The sequence below is a fragment of the Oratosquilla oratoria genome, chromosome 4 (assembly GCF_046742065.1).
Source record: "Oratosquilla oratoria isolate Oo_2021 chromosome 4, ASM4674206v1, whole genome shotgun sequence".
Lineage (NCBI taxonomy): Eukaryota > Metazoa > Arthropoda > Malacostraca > Stomatopoda > Squillidae > Oratosquilla > Oratosquilla oratoria.
The window spans coordinates 42,576,016-42,596,957 of NC_134780.1; the positions used below are offsets into that span (position 1 = coordinate 42,576,016).

At 37.4% G+C, this 20,942-nt stretch overlaps 1 protein-coding gene across 1 annotated transcript in view; it reads left to right on the forward strand.

The window, feature by feature from the left end:
• The first annotated feature begins 2,411 nt into the window (after positions 1-2,411).
• LOC143024455 (uncharacterized) overlaps positions 2,412-20,942 on the forward strand; it is a 90,433-nt gene continuing 71,902 nt past the window's right edge. The window contains exons 1-7 of the mRNA XM_076183262.1: positions 2,412-2,588; positions 2,692-2,736; positions 3,030-3,119; positions 3,719-3,778; positions 4,078-4,137; positions 4,301-4,372; positions 4,546-4,578. Of these exons, the coding sequence (XP_076039377.1) occupies positions 2,727-2,736; positions 3,030-3,119; positions 3,719-3,778; positions 4,078-4,137; positions 4,301-4,372; positions 4,546-4,578 (325 nt within the window). The 5' untranslated portion in view covers positions 2,412-2,588; positions 2,692-2,726. The remainder of the gene's footprint in view (positions 2,589-2,691; positions 2,737-3,029; positions 3,120-3,718; positions 3,779-4,077; positions 4,138-4,300; positions 4,373-4,545; positions 4,579-20,942) is intronic.

Genomic DNA, 20,942 nt, shown 5'->3' on the forward strand with positions numbered 1-20,942 from the left:
CACAGTTCTGGACTTCCTGTCTTGGCTAGCTGACACCACCAACAGGGCACCGGCGACGATCTCGGCTCACTCCGCAGCCCTCGCTGATCCACTCTGCTTCGGCATGAACATCAGAGTGCCACAAAGGGAGCGAAACCTTCTAATGAAGGGGATCCGCGCCTCGAGAGAGCCGAGACGTCAGCCGGTCCTAGCCTGGTCCTTGCATCGTGTTCTGCAGTACCTGACGTTCGAAGGGACCATCATGGAGGGGGAACACTTCCTTCAACGTGCCGTCTTTCTGCTCGCCCTGGCTACGGGTTATAGGGTGTCACAGCTGGCGGCGATCACCCGCCACCAGTCCTTCTCCAACCTGGAGGAGGACTGCTCTGCCCTAACTCTCGCTCCATCACCTACATTCCTAGCCAAGAATGAGCAGGCGGACGACATGATTGGCCCTATCAGAATACCATCCTTCCTGGAGGAAGGAAACCCACACCCGCTGTGCCCGGTCCGTGCGTTTAAAGACTACGTGGAACGCACGGAAGGGGTGTCCGAGGATCATCTCTTCTACAATTCGAAATCTCGGAACCCCCTAACCCCGAGGTCCCTGGCGCGTCTACTTTGCCGCATTATAGAGAAGGCCGACCCGGGCCATGCCCCCCACGCCCACAACATCAGAGGCCTCGCGGCATCGCTGGCATTTCTCCGCACCCACTCTGTGGAACGGGTGCAGGACCTCGGGGGCTGGGCATCAGCAACTTCCTTCAAGACACAGTATCTCTACCACTCGATCACCCCTGTCCCATGTGTCGCCATGGGAACGGCTCCACCCCTCTCTTCGCAAAAGAAGGGGGGCAAAGGGCGACCGAGGGGTAGGGGAAGGCCCAGGAACCGCTGAGCAAGATACAATATTCTACATAGAATTTATGCACTATGTAAATTGTACAATATTATTTTTATAAAAAATAAACAAATGAATATATATATATATTGATATTGATATCGATATAAGTACTTGATGCTTTTTGTCTCCCCTCTACTGAATGATAAGATGAATAGTCTCCCATACGAGACACACGTAATAACGGCTTGAGCCCTGTCCTCGACTACAATTTGGGCTTCACCTTCTCCTCCCACCTATCCTCGTCTCATGCTTAGCTTCGCTGTGCAGGTTTCTTCTCAGCCGATAATACTTCTTTGTCGCGGCTAGTGCCGCTTAAATTGTTTTTATCGGCTTAAGAAACCTGCACAGATTTAGGGTCCCTCCCTCCTCCCACAGGCGAAGCCTTCATTTCTCATTGAAGTGACGGCTCAATCCGTGCAGCCGAGTAAGAAGGGAGGGGATAGGGAGGGGGAGGTGGGGTTGTAGACGCTTGCGCCACCTGCACAGAGCCGGGAATTTTAAATTTCCGATGATTTATGCGGAATGTCCAACCACACACTCCCTTCCGGAAGTGGCCATTTGGCCAGGAGTGTGGTAGGGGATTACCGCTATAGCTTCGCTGTGCAGGTTTCTTAAGCCGATAAAAACAATTTAAGCGGCACTAGCCGCGACAAAGAAGTATTCTTACCAACAAATCAAATTTATTTGGGACCCGAAATGCACCAATTATTCCAGGACCAATCAACCTTAAAACATCCTACATTAATAACAGATGTGAAAACAAGATGTAGGGATTTCCTCATCACAATGGCGGTGCAAATCAAAAAAAGGTTCCCAATTGATAGCGACCTATGGAAAATGGCATTTTTTTTTTATCACCCAAAAAAATAATGGACAAACGTACGAGGGATGAAATGAATACGTTTGTAGATTTTACAAAAGCTGTACCACAACTGTTTTCAGGAAATATAAATGAGCTCGATGATGAATGGCGCAAACTTGATTTTGTAAATTTTCCTGAAGAATGGAAACGCCTCAATGCAGAAGATTTTTTCATAAAAATTATGGATTTTGAAGACCACACTGGCCATAAAAAAATATTAACATTTTGCACTCTTCGCTCTACAAGTCCTCGCACTGCCTACATCAAATGCTGACGCCGAAAGACTTTTTTCAATTGTCGGAAATATCAAAACAAAAATTCGAAATTCTTTACAGATCCCCTCACTCACTGCTTTAATAAAGGTATCTGAAGCGGTCAAGGCTGATGGGGGATGCATTAAATTTAATCCTAATAATGCTTTGTTACCAGTGTGCCGATAGATTCTAGAATAAACTGTAACCTTAGTTAAAAAATGTATCATTACCCCTTATTAACTGAATTAACCGAGTATTCATTTAATTTAAAGATTTGGAGCAAAATAAATAATAAAAATTAAAGGTACAACAATTATATAAGCCCTATCACCTTTAGCGAGGTGTCCCATAACAACATCGTTTTCTCTTATACAAGGTAAATAGAAAACGTGTAGAATTAGCTTATGTAGAAAAGCGACAGCACTTCAAACTTCAAAGTGGATACAAGTAACCGATGTATCAACATTAAGGAAGAAAACACCTACACAATTAAATAAAAGTCAAAGGATATGTAGCCATCATTTTTCTGAACGGTAATATGCATCAACCCGTTTGTGCCCCAATGCATACCCAGATCAAAGTTTGCCTGGTGAGTCAATGCAGTTTTATATATACATTATCATAAGATTACAATAATTAACATTGTTTGGTAAGAAGTAATGATTTTCATTATGTATTCTATTATCTATCAGATCCAGCACACCCAGATGAGCCAGAAATAACCAGTATGGATGCAGGTAAGTGCTTGATCAATGTGAAAATAGTATAGCACAGTTCTGAGATTAATTGAAATTACTTTATTTTATCAGCACATTGCATTTGAAACAAAACATTGCTTGTCTCTATATATATTTCTGTATTACTTTAAAGTTGAATTTTTTTTTAGAATATTCTTTCATTGCCATTAGCTAATTGTTGTATTTGCACAAAACATATTTCAACTAGAAATTACAAACTAAATTCTGAGCATAGATACCTTACATACAATATCTGTTTATAACAGTACATAACATCACATATTATTTTACAGATATTGACCTGCACTTGGATACTGCAAGTACTTTGCATCACCAGCAAGTTGAAATGGAAATCCTGTCAAGTTCATTGGACGAGAACTTTGGTTAGTACTGACCATTTATTAGCATTGCATAATTCTATAAGAGATGGGCTGTAAATCATAAAAAAGTAAGCAACATATGTCAAATTGCAACAACAGATATTAGTACCACAATTGAGTCCACAGTTATATAGATGTTTTATAGACCTGTTTCACACTCTTGGCATAAATGTGATATTGTGATAAGAATAGAAATTGTTCTGGTAGGTGCTGGGGGATGGCATACACCCATCAACACTCCTCTCGGGTAGAGAGAGATTGCTGGAGTTTTGGACGTAGTCTAAGGAAGTATTTATTAAACATATATGAATGAAGTTATAACTCAGTTTTAGATTTATTCCACATGCTCTATTACATGAATGTGAGTTGGATACAATGTGTCATGGGGGTATTGGAGATGTAGCCCCCATCAACCTGTAGGACATATTGTAATTAGAGTATTTCACATTCCACAAATATTTCTTCATAATGAGCTGTTAATGTGAAAGATGCCAAAGTATTAAAGAAAATGCTGCTGATTGGCATATAATGTAGATCATATAGATTGTCTGGCGCTGACATTGGCATATGCAGTATAATGACATAAATTCACCAATTAACAGGTACTTTGAGAACATCTACAGAATTGCATTTTTCCTCATCAGCTCAACCATCAGTAAATGGTAGGTATATCCACAAATTCTTTATTCCACATATTTATTTCCTATTAAAGTCATATTATTTATTATCAAAATCAAGTACGTTTTTCTGCTACCAACATGTGCGCTTGGAAAAAATGGATACTTTAGGTAAAAGTTACCAAGAAGACGGCATTTGCCTCAATCAGTCCCCTAACTCCAACTTACACTCATTGGGAATTGAGTCCTCTCAGTAATTTTTAAAATACTTTATTTACAAGAGTACTATATATTATTTACAAGATTTTTGATTAGTTTTTAATGTTTTACCATTGAAATTACAGCAGATACATCACAACCAAGACATGTTTTGGAGCAAGTTGGAGAAGTCTTGTCCTGTTCTGGTAAAGAATAAATTTGCTATTTCCCTTTCTTTAAAGTATGAAACTATGCATTTTATAATTGAGAATCATTACTATCATATTGCTGTTTTGCTAACATCAACAAATGCTACCATAGTGCATTTAGGAAAGGGATATACTGTATATTTTTTTCCATTTTTTGCAGGTGAGACGTCAGACAATACTGTTTTTGCAGATACTGTGGAAGAGGAATTAGAGGAAGTTATATCCAACACTGGTAGGTGAAAACTCATATTTAATATAATGCTAGTCATAAACAAAAGAAAATTAAAGTATAATATTATTTCTTAAGTAAGAATGATTGTTTACTAATCGTACTTGCCAAATATTTAATCCAATTAAAAAGATACTGTCAGTGCCTCATTATAATGTTATTTCATCATTGAATAGATGAAGATTGCTGGCAAACAAAAAGTTGGGAAGGTGATCCTCAAAATTATTCTGCAACCCCTTTTACCTCAAATGCTAATAAGAGTAAGTAAAATCATAGTTCAGTATGGTAGTGTTGATATTTCTTTAGTTAATATGTACTAGTCTGTATAGATGTTCTTTAATACTTCACACTTCTCACAAAAGCATTTTTCTTATATTTGCATCCCCTCAACCTGTAAGGAAATAAGGAGATAACATGTATTTTCTTATTAAGCAAAACATTGAAATATACTGTTTGCAATTACTTATATTTAAAACACTGATAAGTAAGGTAGATCATTTTACTTTTCTTTTTCCCTCATTGACTCTACTCTCTTCACAATCACAGATGTAGTACTGTATCTCCCTCCCCTAGAGGTTACCTCCAAATTACAAAAAAATAAAAAAATAAATCTTTTTCATAATTAAAGGATTATAACAGCAATGCTACACCCAGTGGGTGGGTAAAATATATTGTATATGTATATATATGTATATGTATCATTATAGAGATAGGAAATGTGCCATCAGCAAAAACAGCAGTAATATTCAATTCCTTAAAATTATTAAAGAGTGGATGAAATCTTGGCAAGTAATAGGAACACATAGACAAATACCAAATATACAAGGTTGGCTCCTAAATATTTCTTCTTTAATGGCATTATGGGAAGATGTGTCTGAAAATTGCAAATTCAATTATTTATTAACTCGACGCATTAATCAAGATTGTCTTGAAAACTTTTTTAGCTGCGTTAGAAAAGCAGGAGGTAATAATTACACACCTAATGCTCAACAATTTAAAACTTCTATGAAAAATCTGGCATATAATCATCTTTCTATATGTGCTGAAAATTCTAATTGTAAAAATGATCTGACTCCTTTTTTGAATTATTTAAAGATTTCAGAAATGCCAGATGAATCCCATGATAACACTCCAGATGCAGTGCAATCTGTCAATTTTATAGAACAGGCAAACCCTGTTGAAAATGAGTGTCAACCATTAATTGATCATATAATGAATTTTGATTATAATCTTGAGCATGAAAACATTTTAAATGATCAAAATAATGATGATGAATTTGAAAATATTGATGATTTCATTACATATTTTGATTATGAAGTGGACAGTTTGGAATCTTGTGAATCATTAATGACTCAATTTAATTTTTTGGCCATTAGTCATGATGATGAATTTATTATTACTGACTTGATTAAAGATAACATAATAACATATATTGCTGGTTATTGTTGTCACAAAATTAAAAAAATCCATGACTGCCAAACTTGCAATAATTCATTAATTAGAGATGTCCAAACCTTGTGCCACCTAAGCTTACGTGAAACATTTATCAGTAGTAAAGGTGATAATACTATGAACTATCTTTGTTTTCCCACTGATAAAATGTTTTGTTTGATAAAGTCTTTTGAAGCCATTTTTCAAAAGGAGATAATGAGTGTTATGTGTATGAATGGTGTAAAGCGTAAATTATCCTCCATGATACAGGAAAAGCCACTTACAAATCTGTCTATATGTGAGGACACCTATAAATTGATTATCAACACATTTTTGAACATGAGAATATTTTATTTTGTTAAGTTCCATAACAGAGCATTCAAAGGGAAACATAAATTAAAAAATGTTAGTATGCCACCAAAGAAATGCAGAAAACTGATGAAAATTACACATGTGTGAATAGTCAGTCTCCTTCCCTCGCTCTCTCTCTTTCTTTATTTCTTTCTCTCTTTCTTTCACCCTCTCTCCCTCTCCCTCTTCCCCCCTCTACATGTGACAAAATATATTGAAATTAACTGAGTTTGTTTTCATTCTATAGCGTGAAAATGGCAGCAAGGCATTGTAATGTTCATTATTGCAATATATAGCAGGTATTTGGTAAGTGAAGATATTTCCATTTTCATAGTTGTTTAGTGTATTTATGAAGGCATGTTAAGCTTTGGTAAATGTTTTAGCCATGCACGTTTTTGCTTTTTATTTTTACTGAATAGGTTTGCTTTGATATGTGTCATTCTATTATTGATAATTATTATTTTATTTGCATGATTATTTCTTTTACAATGCATGCATTTCTGCTCTCTGGACTGGTGCTTATACAAGTGTATAATTAATTTTCAAATATGTGACCATGCATGATTCATTTTACGTTTATTATAGATATGATGTTGTCATTTAATTTATGCTTTGTCTTTGTTTTTGGTTAAGTTGTTGTTTTGTTTGCTTGCTTTTGCATGACTTGCTCTTTGATATACATTGGCTCTTTTCATTTTCTGTGCTCTGTTCTCTTGTATATTTGCAAGTTGGAGTTAAATAAATATTTATGTTAAGTTTTGAATATGTGTTCTTTGGAATTAATAAAATTATGAAATAAAACCTAAGCTTTCATTTGCCCATATTACCACATATGATACCCATGAAGACTAATGATAAAGAAATTCATATGTACATAAATCAAACAAGAGAATTACACACACACACACACTTCAATGAACGGACGGCATAGAAGACGTTCTGAAGAAAATTGAAGTTTCGTGGATCCCAAAGCAAAGAGAAGTGCCTATTGTATTTGCAGGGTGGGGGGGAAATTGCTCGTGGAGTAGTGGGAACGTAGGGAAAGAGGAAAAGGGGAGGGATTACTGAGGGAAATGGAAGGAAATGAGGAGGGAGTAGACTTTGCTCAGCCAGACAAGCGGAAGGTAAACAAAAGACTTAGCGAGAATCAAATGTCTAATAAAAATGTAAAGATTAGAAGTATAGAGAGGAGCAATACAGAAGAAAGTGACGAGAATATGTTCCAGGGATTTAAAGAGGGTGGGGGGGACACAACCCCCCCCCCCCGACTGATAAGACTAGAGGAGAGAGTTGATAAGGTGATCGAGGACTTGGAGCGTAAGTTAGGTAACGTAGACTCCATTTTCCAAAGAATTGAAAGGTTGGAACAACTAGAGAAGGCTAACAGAAACTTAACTGAAGAAATAGAGGACCTAAAAAGACAGTTAGGAAATGTAAAGGAGGAGAATGAGAAATTGAAGAAGAATAGTAATGAAAACAGTGAGAAAATAGCTACAGAAGCTAAAAATTGGAGAATAACTCAAGAAGGGAATAAGGTTTCATTCACTGACATAGTCAAACAGCAATTGAAAGAACATAATGAAGACTCAGTTATTAAAGTGATGAGACAGAAGGAGAATATAGTAAGAGAATTAGCTGACAAAAAGAAATGTATAATTATATTAGGAATGGAAGAGAGAAACATAACCCAGATAGAACCGCAAGAATCAAGGAGGAAAATGAAAGAGTAAGCAGTTTATTAAAATTAGTCCAGGAAGATGAACCAGAAATTATAAAGGAAATTGAGGAAAAATTCAGACTCGGAAAATATAGTACAGATAAGACCAGACCAATTAAGATTAAATTCAGGTCACAAACAACAGCAGAGAAAATTCTATCCAAGACAGGGAAACTAGCAACAAATGATCAATATAAAAAGGTATGGATAAAAAGAGAAATGAATAAGGAGGAAAGAGAGGCAGAAAAGCAGAAAAGAATTGAAGCTAAGGCAAAAAACGAGGAAAGAACGGAGTCAGAGAAAGAGAGATTCTATTGGAGAGTAGTGAACATGAAAATAAAGCAGTTCGACATACTAAAGAAAAACATAAGGGAAACAGAGAATACAATGGAAGTGGCAGAAAACTAAGAGTGTCTTACACAAATATAGATGGATTGATAACAGGATTGAATGAACTGAATGATTATTTGAAAAAAAAGAACCGGACATAATGGGAATTGTAGAAACAAAATTAAAAGGCCCACTACCACCCAACAGTGTAGGACATGATACATACAATTATTGGATTAGAAACAGAGAGAAAAAACAAGGGGGTGGAGTTATGTTCCTGACTAAGAAGGATATAAACGTGAAAGGTGTCATATATGGAAAGAATACAGTAGAGATGATTATGATAGAAGTGGAAGACCGAGATAAGAAGAGCAGAAAATTTGTGATCAATTATGTGCCTCCGAAAACAGCCTCATGGGAGGAGAGTGAACATAAAAGTATGTTAGAGGACACAAAGATAGCATTAACTAAAATAATGGAAGACGGAGGAAGAATAGTTATGATGGGCGACTTTAATTGCAAAGAAATCTGCTGGGAAGAAATGACAGTAAAGAGTGGTGATGACTCATGGGGAAATGCTCTACTTGAGATGATTACTGATCATTCAATGACACAATGGATACAAGAGAACACTAGGTATAGAAATGAAGAAGAACCATCGAGGCTAGACTTAATAATTACATCTGAACCTAGAATAGTGGACAAGATTGAATATAAAACACCAATAGGTAAAAGTGACCACATATTGATTGAACTGGAACTTAATGAAGAAAAATATATGAAAAGAAATGAACAATATAGAAAAGGAAGAATGATGTATGAAAAAACAAACTTTGATAAAATAAGAGAATTCTTCCAACAAGAAAACTGGGAAGAAATATACAAAGAAGAAACAACAGTGGAAGAGAAATGGAATATTTTGACAAAAATTTACAAAAAAGGAGTGGAAAAGTATGTCCCAAGACAAAAACAAGAAAAAGAATATGTAAAATGCTGGTACAACAAAAGTTGTAGGGAGTTAAAGGACAAAAGAGACAAAGCCTGGAACAGATGGAAAAAAGACAGAAGACCTGAAAAATGGAAAATATATACTGGTTATAGAAATGAATATGTACAAAAGTGCAGAGAGGAAAAAAGAAAATATGAAAAAGATGTTATAGAAAAGTGTAAAGATCAACCAAAACTATTCTACAGATTTGTAAACAATAAACTGAAAAACAAACAAGACTTAGAGAAATTAAGACAAGGAGGAGTTGAATACACTGAGGAAATGGAAATGGCAGAAATTATGAACAAACATTTTAAATCAGTGTTTACAAGGGAAAATATACAACCTGAAGAGATTGAGTGGAAGGAAAAAGTCCCCCCTATGGAAGAAATAGAAGTAACAAAGAATGAAATATTGACACACTTGGGTAATTTTGATGTCAGAAAATCGCATGGGCCAGATGAAATAGCAAACTGGATTCTGAAAGAATGCAGGAATGAACTGGCAGACAAAATACATAGCATAATAAGCAGTTCCTTAAAAGAAGGAAAAGTTCCAGAAGATTGGAAAAAAGCAAATATAGTACCTATATATAAAGGAGGAAATAAAGAAGAACCTACCAACTATAGACCAGTCTCTCTAACAAGTACAATAGCAAAAATATGTGAAAGAATTATCAAAAGTAGATGGGTAAAATACTTGGAAAAAAACAACGTACTAAATCCAAGGCAATTTGGATTCAGACAAGGACGATCATGCGTCACCAATTTAATATGTTTCTATTCAAGGCTAATAGATATAATACAAGAAAGAGATTGATGGGCTGATTGTGCATTTCTAGACCTAAAAAAAGATTTTGACAAAGTACCACATAAGAAGTTGCTTAAGAAATTAGAATATGAAGGAGGAATACAAGGTAAATTGCTAAATTGGATGGAAGACTTTTTGCAAGAAAGAAAAATGAGAGTAGTGATAAGAGATCAGCACTCAAAATGGAATGAAGTAATAAGCGGTGTCCCGCAGGGAACAGTTCTGGCCCCAATAATGTTTGCTATATATATTAATGATATGGATGAAGGAATTGAAAGCTATATGAGCTTCTTTGCAGATGATGCAAAATTACTGAAAAGAGTGAAAACTGAAGAAGATTGTGAATCACTACAGAGAGATCTAAATAAAGTACAAGAATGGAGTAGGAAGTGGGAGATGGAGTTCAATACAAAAAAGTGTAGTATAATGGAATTTGGAAAAAGCAAAAACAGAATAACAGGATCATATAATTTGGGAGAAGAAGGAATAAAAAAAGTAGAAAATGAGAAGGACCTGGGAGTCATTGTTATGAATAATATGTCACCTGAGAAACATATAAATAAGATTTTTGGAGAAACTTATAATTTAATAAGAACAATCAAAGTGGCATTTACATACCTGGATGAAGAAATGGTGAGGAAAATCCTAATCACCCTGATAAGACCAAGATTGGAATATGCAGCAACGATATGGTCACCAAGTACAAAAAAATGTATAAAAAAAACTTGAAAGAATACAAAGAGCAATTACAAAACTGGCACCAACACTCTCAAAACTATCATATGAAGAGAGACTACAAAAACTTAAACTACAGACACTAGAGCAAAGAAGAGAGAGAGGAGATTTGATAGCTATTTACAGAATCATGAAAGGCATAGAAATTACTGATAGAGAAAATCTGATAAAATGGGATGACAGAAATACAAGAGGACACGGAAAGAAAATAAAAAAAGACAGCTATAGAAGAGATTTTAAAAAGAACAGCTTTCCTCACAGAGCAATAGACAGTTGGAACAAGTTAGATGAGAAAGTGGTGTGTGCAAAAACAATACATGAATTTAAAAATAGTTTAGATAAAATGAGATATGAAGACGGGACCCCACGAGCATAGCTCCCCTTCCCGTAAAATACAACTAGGTAAATACACCCTTTCACCGAATGGACGGCGAGAACTGGTGTTCCAAAGAAAAAGGAAAAACTACGTGGATCTCAACATCCAGAGAAGTGCCTTTTGTATTTATAGGGAAGGGGAGTGCCCGTGGAATAGTGGGGAAGTGATAGGGAAGGAGAAGGGAAGGGATATTGAGGGAAATGGAAGGAAATGAGGAAGGGGAGGACTTGGTCCAAGAGTCAAGGCGGATTGTAAACAAACGCCAAACGGATGACTTGGATCTCGATGATGGGACTAACAAAATTGTAAAGATCAGAAACATAGATAAAAGCAGTTCAATGGAAGGTGAGGATAATAATTTTCAAGGATTTAATGAGGGGGCGGCGGATACCAACCTCCCCCGACTGGCAAAACTGGAGGAAAAACTTGAACAAATGACTGAGCATTGGGAGATTAGGTTTGGTAAGATGTCAAAAATTGCCGAGAAGTTTGAAAAATTGGAAGAACTAGAGAAGGCGAACAAAAACTTAACAGATGAAATAGAAGACCTAAAAAGACAGTTAAGAGAAGTAAAAGTGGAGAATGAAGAATTAAAAAAGAACAATAGAGACAATAAAGAAACAATAGCAAAAGAGGCAGAGGGGTGGAGGAAGATACAAGAAAATAGTAAAGTTGCATTTTCTGATATAATTAAACAGCAAATGAAAGAACAAACTGAAGACTCAGTTATCAAAGTGATGAGACAGAAGGAGAATATTGTAAGAGACTTAGCAGACAAAAAGAAATGTATAATTATATAAGGAATGGAAGAGAAACATAACCCAGATAGAACCACAAGAATCAAAGAGGAAAATGAAAAAGTAAGAAACTTACTAGAATTAGTTCAGGAAGATAAGCCAGAAATAATGAAACAAATCGAAGAGAAATTCAGACTCGGGAAATATAGTACAGACAAGACCAGACCAATTAAGATTAAATTCAGGTCACAAACGACGGCAGAGAATATCTTGTCCAAAACAGGGAAACTAACAACAAGTGAACAATATAAAAAGGTATGGATAAAAAGGGAAATGAATAAAGAGGAAAGAGAGGAGGAAATAAGGAAAAGACATGAAGCTAAGAAAAAAAACGAGACCAGAACGGAGACAGAAAAACAAGAATTCTACTGGAGAGTAGTGAATATGAAATTGAAGCAATGGAAAATAACAGAGAGAAACACAAAAGAAACAGAGAATACAATGGAAATAACAAAGTTAAAAGTATCCTACACAAATATAGATGGATTAATAACAGGACTGAATGAACTGAACAAATATCTGAAAGAAAAAGATCCGGACATAATGGGAATTGTTGAGACAAAATTAAAAGGTCCACTACCACCCAACAGCATAGGACACAATGCATATAATTATTGGATTAGAAACAGAGAGAAAAAACAAGGGGGTGGAGTTATGTTCCTGACTAAGAAGGATATAAGCGTGAAGAGTGTCACATATGGGAACAATAGAGTAGAGATGATCATGATAGAAGTAGAAGATAGAGATAAGAAGAGCAGAAAGTTTGTAATAAACTACATGCCCCCAAAAACAGCCTCGTGGGAAGAGAATGAACATAAAAGCATGTTAGAAGACACAAGGATAACACTAAACAAGATAATGGAAGATGGAGGAAGAATAGTTATGATGGGCGACTATAATTGCGAAGAAATATGCTGGGAAGAGATGACCGTAAAGGGTGGAGAAGACTCATGGGGAAGTGTTCTACTTGAGATGATCACTGACCACACAATGACACAATGGATCCAAGAGAACACTAGGTATAGAAATGAAGAAGAACCATCGAGACTAGACCTAATAATCACATCAGAACCTGAAATAGTGGAAAAGATAGAATACCAGGCACCAATAAGCAAAAGTGACCACATATTGATAGAACTAGAACTAAATGAGAAAAAATACATGAAAAGAAATGAACAATATAGAAAAGGAAGATTGATGTATGAAAAAGCAAATTTTGATAAAATAAGAGAATTCTTCCAAAATGAAAACTGGGAAAGAATACACAAAGAAGATACAACAGTAGAAGAGAAATGGAATATTTTGACAAAAATCTATAAAAAAAGGAGTAGAAAAGTATGTCCCAAGACAAAAACAAGAAAAAGAATATGTAAAGTGCTGGTACAATAAAAGTTGTAGGGAGATAAAAGACAAAAGAGACAAAGCCTGGGCCAAATGGAAGAAAAACAGAAGACCAGAAAAATGGAAAATATATACCTGTTATAGAAATGAATATGTACAAGCGTGCAGAGAGGAAAAGAGAAAATATGAAAAAGATGTCATAGAAAAATGTAAAGATCAACCAAAACTATTCTACAGATTTGTAAACAACAAACTGAAAAACAAACAAGATTTGGAGAAATTAAGACAAGGAGGAGTTGAATACACAGAGGAAATTGAAATGGCGGAAATTATGAACAAACATTTTAAATCTGTGTTTACAAGGGAGAACATACAACCTGAAGAGATTGAATGGAAAGAGAAAGTCCCCCCTATGAAAGAAATAGAAGTAACAAAGAATGAAATATTGAACCACTTGAGTAATCTTGATGTCAGAAAATCGCATGGACCAGATGAAATAGCAAACTGGATTCTGAAAGAATGCAGGAATGAACTGGCAGACATAATACATAGCATATTAAACAGTTCCTTGAAAGAAGGTAAAGTTCCAGAAGATTGGAAAAAAACAAATATAGTACCTATATATAAAGGGGGAAATAAAGAAGACCCTAACAACTATAGGCCAGTCTCTCTAACAAGTACAATAGCAAAAATTTGTGAAAGAATTGTCAAAAATAGATGGGTAAAATATTTAGAAAAAAAACAACGTGCTAAATCCAAGACAATTTGGATTCAGACAAGGACGATCATGCATCACCAATTTAATATGTTTCTATTCAAGGCTAATAGATATAATACAAGAAAGAGATGGATGGGCTGATTGTGCATTTCTAGACCTAAAAAAAGCTTTTGACAAAGTACCACATAAGAAGTTGCTCAAGAAATTAGAAACTGAAGGAGGAATACAGGGCAAACTGCTAAATTGGATGGAAGACTTTTTGCAAGAAAGAAAAATGAGAGTAGTGATAAGAGACCAACACTCAAAATGGGATGAAGTAATAAGTGGTGTTCCACAAGGAACAGTTCTGGCCCCAATAATGTTTGCTATATATATTAATGATATGGATGAAGGAATTGAAAGCTATATGAGCTTCTTTGCAGATGATGCAAAACTATTGAAAAAAGTGAACACGGAAGAAGATTGTGAATCACTACAGAGAGATCTAAATAAAGTACAGGAATGGAATAGGAAGTGGGAGATGGAGTTCAATACAAAGAAGTGTAGTATAATGGAATTTGGGAAAAGTAAAAACAGAATAAGATCATATAAATTGGGAGAAGAAGGAATAAAAAAAGTAGAAAATGAAAAAGACCTGGGAGTCATTGTTATGAATAATATGTCACCTGAGAAACATATAAATAAGATTTTTGGAGAAACCTATAATTTGATAAGAGCAATCAAAGTTGCATTTACATACCTGGATGAAGAAATGGTAAAGAAACTTCTAATCACCCTGATAAGACCAAGATTGGAATATGCAGCAACGATATGGTCACCAAGTACAAAAAAATGTATAAAAAAAATTAAAAGAATACAAAGAGCAATTACAAAATTGGCACCTACACTCTCAAAACTATTATATGAGGAGAGACTAGCAAAACGAACTACAGACACTAGAGCAAAGAAGAGAGAGAGGAGATTTGATAGCTATTTACAGAATCATGAAAGGCATAGAAATTATCTGATAGAGAGAATCTGATAAAATGGGATGAGAGAAATACAAGAGGACATGGAAAGAAAATAAAAAAAGACAGCTATAGAAGAGACCTGAAAAAGAACAGCTTTCCTCACAGAGTAATAGACAGTTGGAACAAGTTAGATGAGAAAGTGGTGTGTGCAAAAACAATACATGAATTTAAAAATAGTTTAGATAAAACGAGATATGAAAACGGGACACCACGAGCATAGCTCCCCTTCCCGTAGAATACAACTAGGTAAATACAACTAGGTAAATACACACACACACACACACACACACACACACACACACACACACACACACACACACACACACACACACATATATATATATATATATATATATATATATATGTAACGGGACGGGTGTAACGGTATCGTTACATCGTTTCCATCCAACGTTACTTGTAGACACAAAATGTAACGGGGTCGTCACATCATCATACAAAGGGGTCCACTGCACAAACGCCTCTAAGTTTTTGTTTCTTTATTGTCGTATCCAGCACAAAGTTAGTTCACACACTATTACACAGTCTTATCACTAGGGCACGTCACTAAAAACCGACAGCTCCACGGGTGTGCGAGCTGGTTTTGGTGCCCGGAAATGATGACTAAGGAAAATATAGAGTTGCTCTGAATCGTGAGCTTCTCTTATTGTTTTATTTATTTTGTTGTCCCACAAGGGTGGGGCAACTGCATTGATTACTTATTGCTATCTACTATCATACATGTTAATTATATATCCAGGGGAGGATCGTTAGTATACGTAATATCGTATGTCAGTACTGGGTGGCTACTCGGTTGATCGCGTGTGTTCGTTCATGTGTTTGGTGGTCGAGGTGTTGTTGCAAAGCCAAAAGGATTTGAGTCAGCGATTTCCACTGAGCCTCGTGATGTTGATTCAGCGATTAATGCCTGTGCTGGACAGTGTGTTAAGGAGTGGGTATATGACTGGGGTTATATTACTCGTCATGTATGTGAGCCGTATACATATCGCTCTCCCCCTGGGGTTAGGTGGCTCCCGGCACCTAGGTTACATGGTTTACAAAAGTATTTATATGGGTAATACATCGAGAAAAAATTTCAGAGACACAAAATCCTGTGGGATTAAAAATGTGAAGATGGGGGGGTGTTGTTGAAGTGAATCTGAGGTCCCAAGGGGGATCATGAACTGTAATTAAGGGGTAGCGATGTTGTGTCTCAGAAGTGTAGCGTTGTGTCTCACCAGATTACATGTTATATTAGATTTCACATGAAAGGTTACACTATATGTTTGATAACATTGTTTAAATCACTTTCTAAATGTTATGGTTTTTATGGTTTAACACTATCACTGTGGGGGGGGTGTCGTTTTCTAAATAATGTTCTATAGTCAGTTTGGTGTGGCACATCTCTTTCTAACTGTTATGGCGTTCATGTGTTTTAGTACCAACACTGTAGGGAATGTCATTTTCCAACCCAGTTCTATGGGTAGTGTGGTGTAACACATCGCACTTGTTGGTAATCACAAAATATATATATATGTATATAAGGTTTCCCGTGAGGAATATTATGATATTCATGAACGTGGGTGAGACACAGCATAAACTTAATCTAGGTTTACAATAATTTGGGTATGGAGGTTGAAAGGTTTTGGAAGGTGTTACTTCATGCAAGAGAATTTGGTTAATACCACAAGTATAAAGAGAATGATTAAGAGGGAAAGGGCTGTTGAGGTATATGGCAGTACCTGTAGTGTAGGTCAAGTGAGTCCATGTCAAAAGTAGTCGATGTTTAAGGTGGGTAATTAATGATGTATTTAATTTTGGAGGATGAAGGTTATGTCTCAGTGAATGAGGATATGTTTATCTGACTCTCGCTAAAGTTATATTGGTCGGAAGGAAGTAGAGAAGTTTCGATAGATATGCGGAAAGGAGTTCTTATTGGAAATGGGCCATTTTAACCTCCACTGATAGATACATGACGTCCTGCATCTTCAGGGGCGAGAGCTAGAGTGCATGTTTAATTGCGTCGACGCAGAGTCATGGGATGAGACTTGCGTTTTGGTGATTGGTGTGTGTCTGTGGTAGGTGGGTTGTGGATGGGAGGTGAGATTGGGTCGAGGTTCAGTTTGACCTTTCTCAACTTCTCTCCATGTATGGTGAAGGTGGTGTGATCGGAAGGATCTGTTAGTAGGAAAACATTGTTAGGGAGTGAACTTGTGACTGTGAAGGGGCCTAGGAATTTGGGTTTGAGTTTGTTTGTCCTACTTGAGTCTTTTACCATGACTGAGTCGCCAAGTGCTATGTCAAGTGGAATTGACCGTTTGTGTTGTTTTGTCTTTGTCTTCTCCTGGGCTTCTTTCAGGTTTGCTCTAACTTGTTTGTAAATGGTTTGCATACCTCTTTTGATGCAGTGTGCGAGGTTATCTAGGTTGTATAAGGGTGGGGGTGGTTGGTTGAATATTTGGTAGGGTAGGCGCATTGGTTGGCCGAAAATGATCTCATGTGGGGACATCTTTGTTGCGGAATTGACTGTGCTATTGATACTGGCTTGTACCTGTGGTAGCCAATCTTCCCAACTGTCCATGAGGTCGTTGACCAATGGTCTGAGAATCTCTAGGACCTTGCGGTTTGTTCGCTCAGTCAGACCGTTTCCCTGAGGGTGGTATGCAGTGGCAAATGTTTGGTCAATGTTGTAAAGGTGTGCTATTTCGCGCATCACCTCATTTTTAAACTCTGATCCATTGTCAGATAACATTGTGTGTGGTATGTTGTATCTACAAAAGATATTGTTGACTAGGGTTTTGGCTACAGTCTCTGCTGTTTTGTCTTGGAGTGGTATTAAGATTGTGTATTTAGAGAAATAATCAACTGCTGTGAGTACATAGTTGGAACCTTGATGGCTCGTTGGCATTTTCAGTAGGTCAATGCCAAGTGTTTCCCATGGCTCAGCAGGGAGTGGGATATCTTTTATGTTGATTTCCCTCAGGTTAGGGCCTCTGAATTGGTTGCAAGTTATACAAGAATCTATGTATGTGGTTATATCTCTTTTCATGTTAGACCAGTAGTATGTGTGCCTAGCAGTGTTTAGTGTCTTATCTCTGCCCGAGTGGCCTCCCATTGCACTAGGGCTCTGGGGATAACAGTAACCTCTCTTGTATTAATGGTTCTCCTTATGACTCCGTCGACCAGATTGAGTTCCTCAGTAGGGACAGGTGGTCGGGAGTGTAAGGGGGTTTGTGAAATGAGATGTTGTTTTATTGGGGACCATATTGGGTCTCTGTCTGTTTCATCCCTAAGTTCTTGCATAGGTATGCATATGGTTTGGGTTATGGGGGTGATGTAGGTTTGTCTGCTTAGGTAATCTGCCACTACGTTAGCTTTCCCAGCTAAGTATACGATCATGGGATCGTAATCAAGGAGAGTTGCTTTCCATCTAGCAACTCTCCCATGTAAGTCTTTGGAGTTAAAAAGATAGACTAGGGGTTGGTGGTCTGTTAGTATGGTAATCTTGTAGCCTAAAATGAGGTATTTAAAGTGTTTTAGTGCCCATATGATTGCAAGTCCTTCTTTGTGTGTAGTTGAGTAGTTACTTTCAGCTTTATTGAGGACTCTACTTGCGTAGGCTATGGGGTGCTCTTTGCCATTGTCATCTTTCTGTTGTAGGACTGCGCCTATTCCTTTAGAAGAGGCGTCTGTGTAAAGAAAGAATTCTTTCTTCATGTCAGGGAAAACTAGTACAGGGGCTGTGGTGAGTGTGTGTTTGAGAGTGTCGAAACTTTGCTGTTCTGTTTCTGACCATTGAAATGGCTCGCCTTTCCTTGTGAATTTGGTCAGAGGGGAAGCAATATCAGCAAAGTTTCGGATAAAGTGTCTGTAGTATGAGGCTAACCCTATGAAACTTCGTGTTTCATTTGCGTTTCTGGGGGTTGGGAAATTGTTTATTGTATCTATTTTATCTGTGTTTGTGTGAATCCCCTTTGCATCCACTTTATGGCCTAGGAAGATGAGTTCCTTCATGAGGAATCTACATTTCCTTAATTGAATCTTTAACCCCGTATTTTTGAGACGTTTGATGACAATCTCTAAAGTGTTAAGGTGGTCTCTTTCTGTGGGACTATATATAATGAGGTCGTCTAAATAGACGAATAATGAGACTCCTATCATGTCACTGAAAATGCGGGTCATCAACCTTTGTTGGGTTGAGGGGTCATTCTTAAGGCCAAAGGGCATACGCTCAAAGTTGAAATGCCCTTTATCAGTGGAGAATGCAGTTACGGGTTTTGATTCCTCTGTTAGTTCGACCTGCCAGAAGGCTGACTTGAGGTCTATTGTGGAAAAAACAGAGTTCCCGTTGCCAATGCATTGTAGTACATCTTGCATGGCGGGGAGGGGGTGTGGGTCAGATTGAGTGAGGTGGTTGACTTTCCTAAAGTCCACAACAGGGCGTAAGGTTCCGTCTTTCTTAGGGACCAAAAAGAGGGGACTGTTCCATGGGGAGTCTGAATGGGAAATTACGCCTTGGTGTATCATCTCTTGTACACTGTCATTGACTTGGGATTTCCTACTGTGAGGTATGCGGTAAGCGGGGGTGTATGAAGGGGGGTGTTAGGGGGAATTTGGATGTGATGTTTGATTATATCACATTTGCCTAGTGGTTCACCTTCTAAGGCGACAGCTGATCTATTCCTCTGTAGGAGAGCTAATAGCTCGTTATGAATTTCTCCGTCAGCTGATGTTATGATTTGGTCTGGATTGATAGGGGTGAGGGGTTGTGTTGGTCTTACTGGGTTGATGTGTTGAGGGAGTGGTTCCTGGATAGGGGAATTATGAAGGTGGACTGTGCAAATGTTAGTATTCTTCCTGATTTTACGGTGTTGGTCTGAGAGGTTAGTTAACATGGCTAAGGCCGTTCTATTTTCCTGGATTATGTCCCAAGAGTGTTCAATGGAGATGTTGGTAAGTCTAGACGTTTCTGAGTCAATTATGGGGTCCTGATGTCCGATTGCTCCGGGTATGAATAGTGGGACAGTCATGGAATGTCTAGGGGGAATGATGACTGTGTTAGACATCAATGCCTTTGAGGTGACATAAGGGGGTGGTCGGAAGGAATAGCTGTTAGTTGGAATTGGAGTATTTGAGGAAGGGAGACATGAGAGAGGTTGTGTGTCTGAGTCGGGTGTCTCAGTGGCAGTTGGCTCATCATTCACATCTGAGAAGGAGATGTTATTTTTGTCTAGGTCTATAATAGTTTTCCATGTCCTCAATGATTTTAATCCTATTATACCTTGTTGATCAAGACTCCATTCATCAGCTATGTGGAAAGGTGTAAAACCTACTTTGGAATCGTTCACTTCTATGCTCAGATCAACCATGTCGTGAAGTGAAATGGTGCTCCCTTCTATTAGGAGTCCTTCCATATTGGAAAATTGAATTTGGGGTGGGTCATTTAATGCTTCGTAGAGAGCTCTTGGGATGATGTTCAGGTTTGTTCCTGTATCAACCATCATGTCAACTTTAAGTTGATCTACACTCACTTCTAGGGTGAGGTAGTTGTGTTGTGTATGAGATATTCCTATGGTGGTTTGGTGCGTGAGGCTGGTACACGTTCCCCCAATCGGTGGTGTTGGGTTGAGCGTGATGTGTGGGAGGGAGCTGTTTGTCGAGGGGTGTGTCGAGGGGTGGTGAATGGTTGGTTAGTTCTCTGATGAGGTTGTTGTTGTGTTTTCTGTAGGTAACACTCTTCGTTGGAGTGAGTTGTTGTTTGGTGTAGGTTGCAGTATTTGTTTGGATGTGTTGGTGTAGGTAGGAGTGGGTGTTTAAAGGGGGGTGGAACTTGTTTGTTTTGATTCTGAACTTGACACTGAGCATTCGTATGCGAGGTAGTGGCATGCACTGAGCAAGGGATGGGGTGGTGTTGTACCTGCGGGTGTTGTTTTTGCTGTGTCCAACACTGGGCATCGGTGTGGGAAATGGTT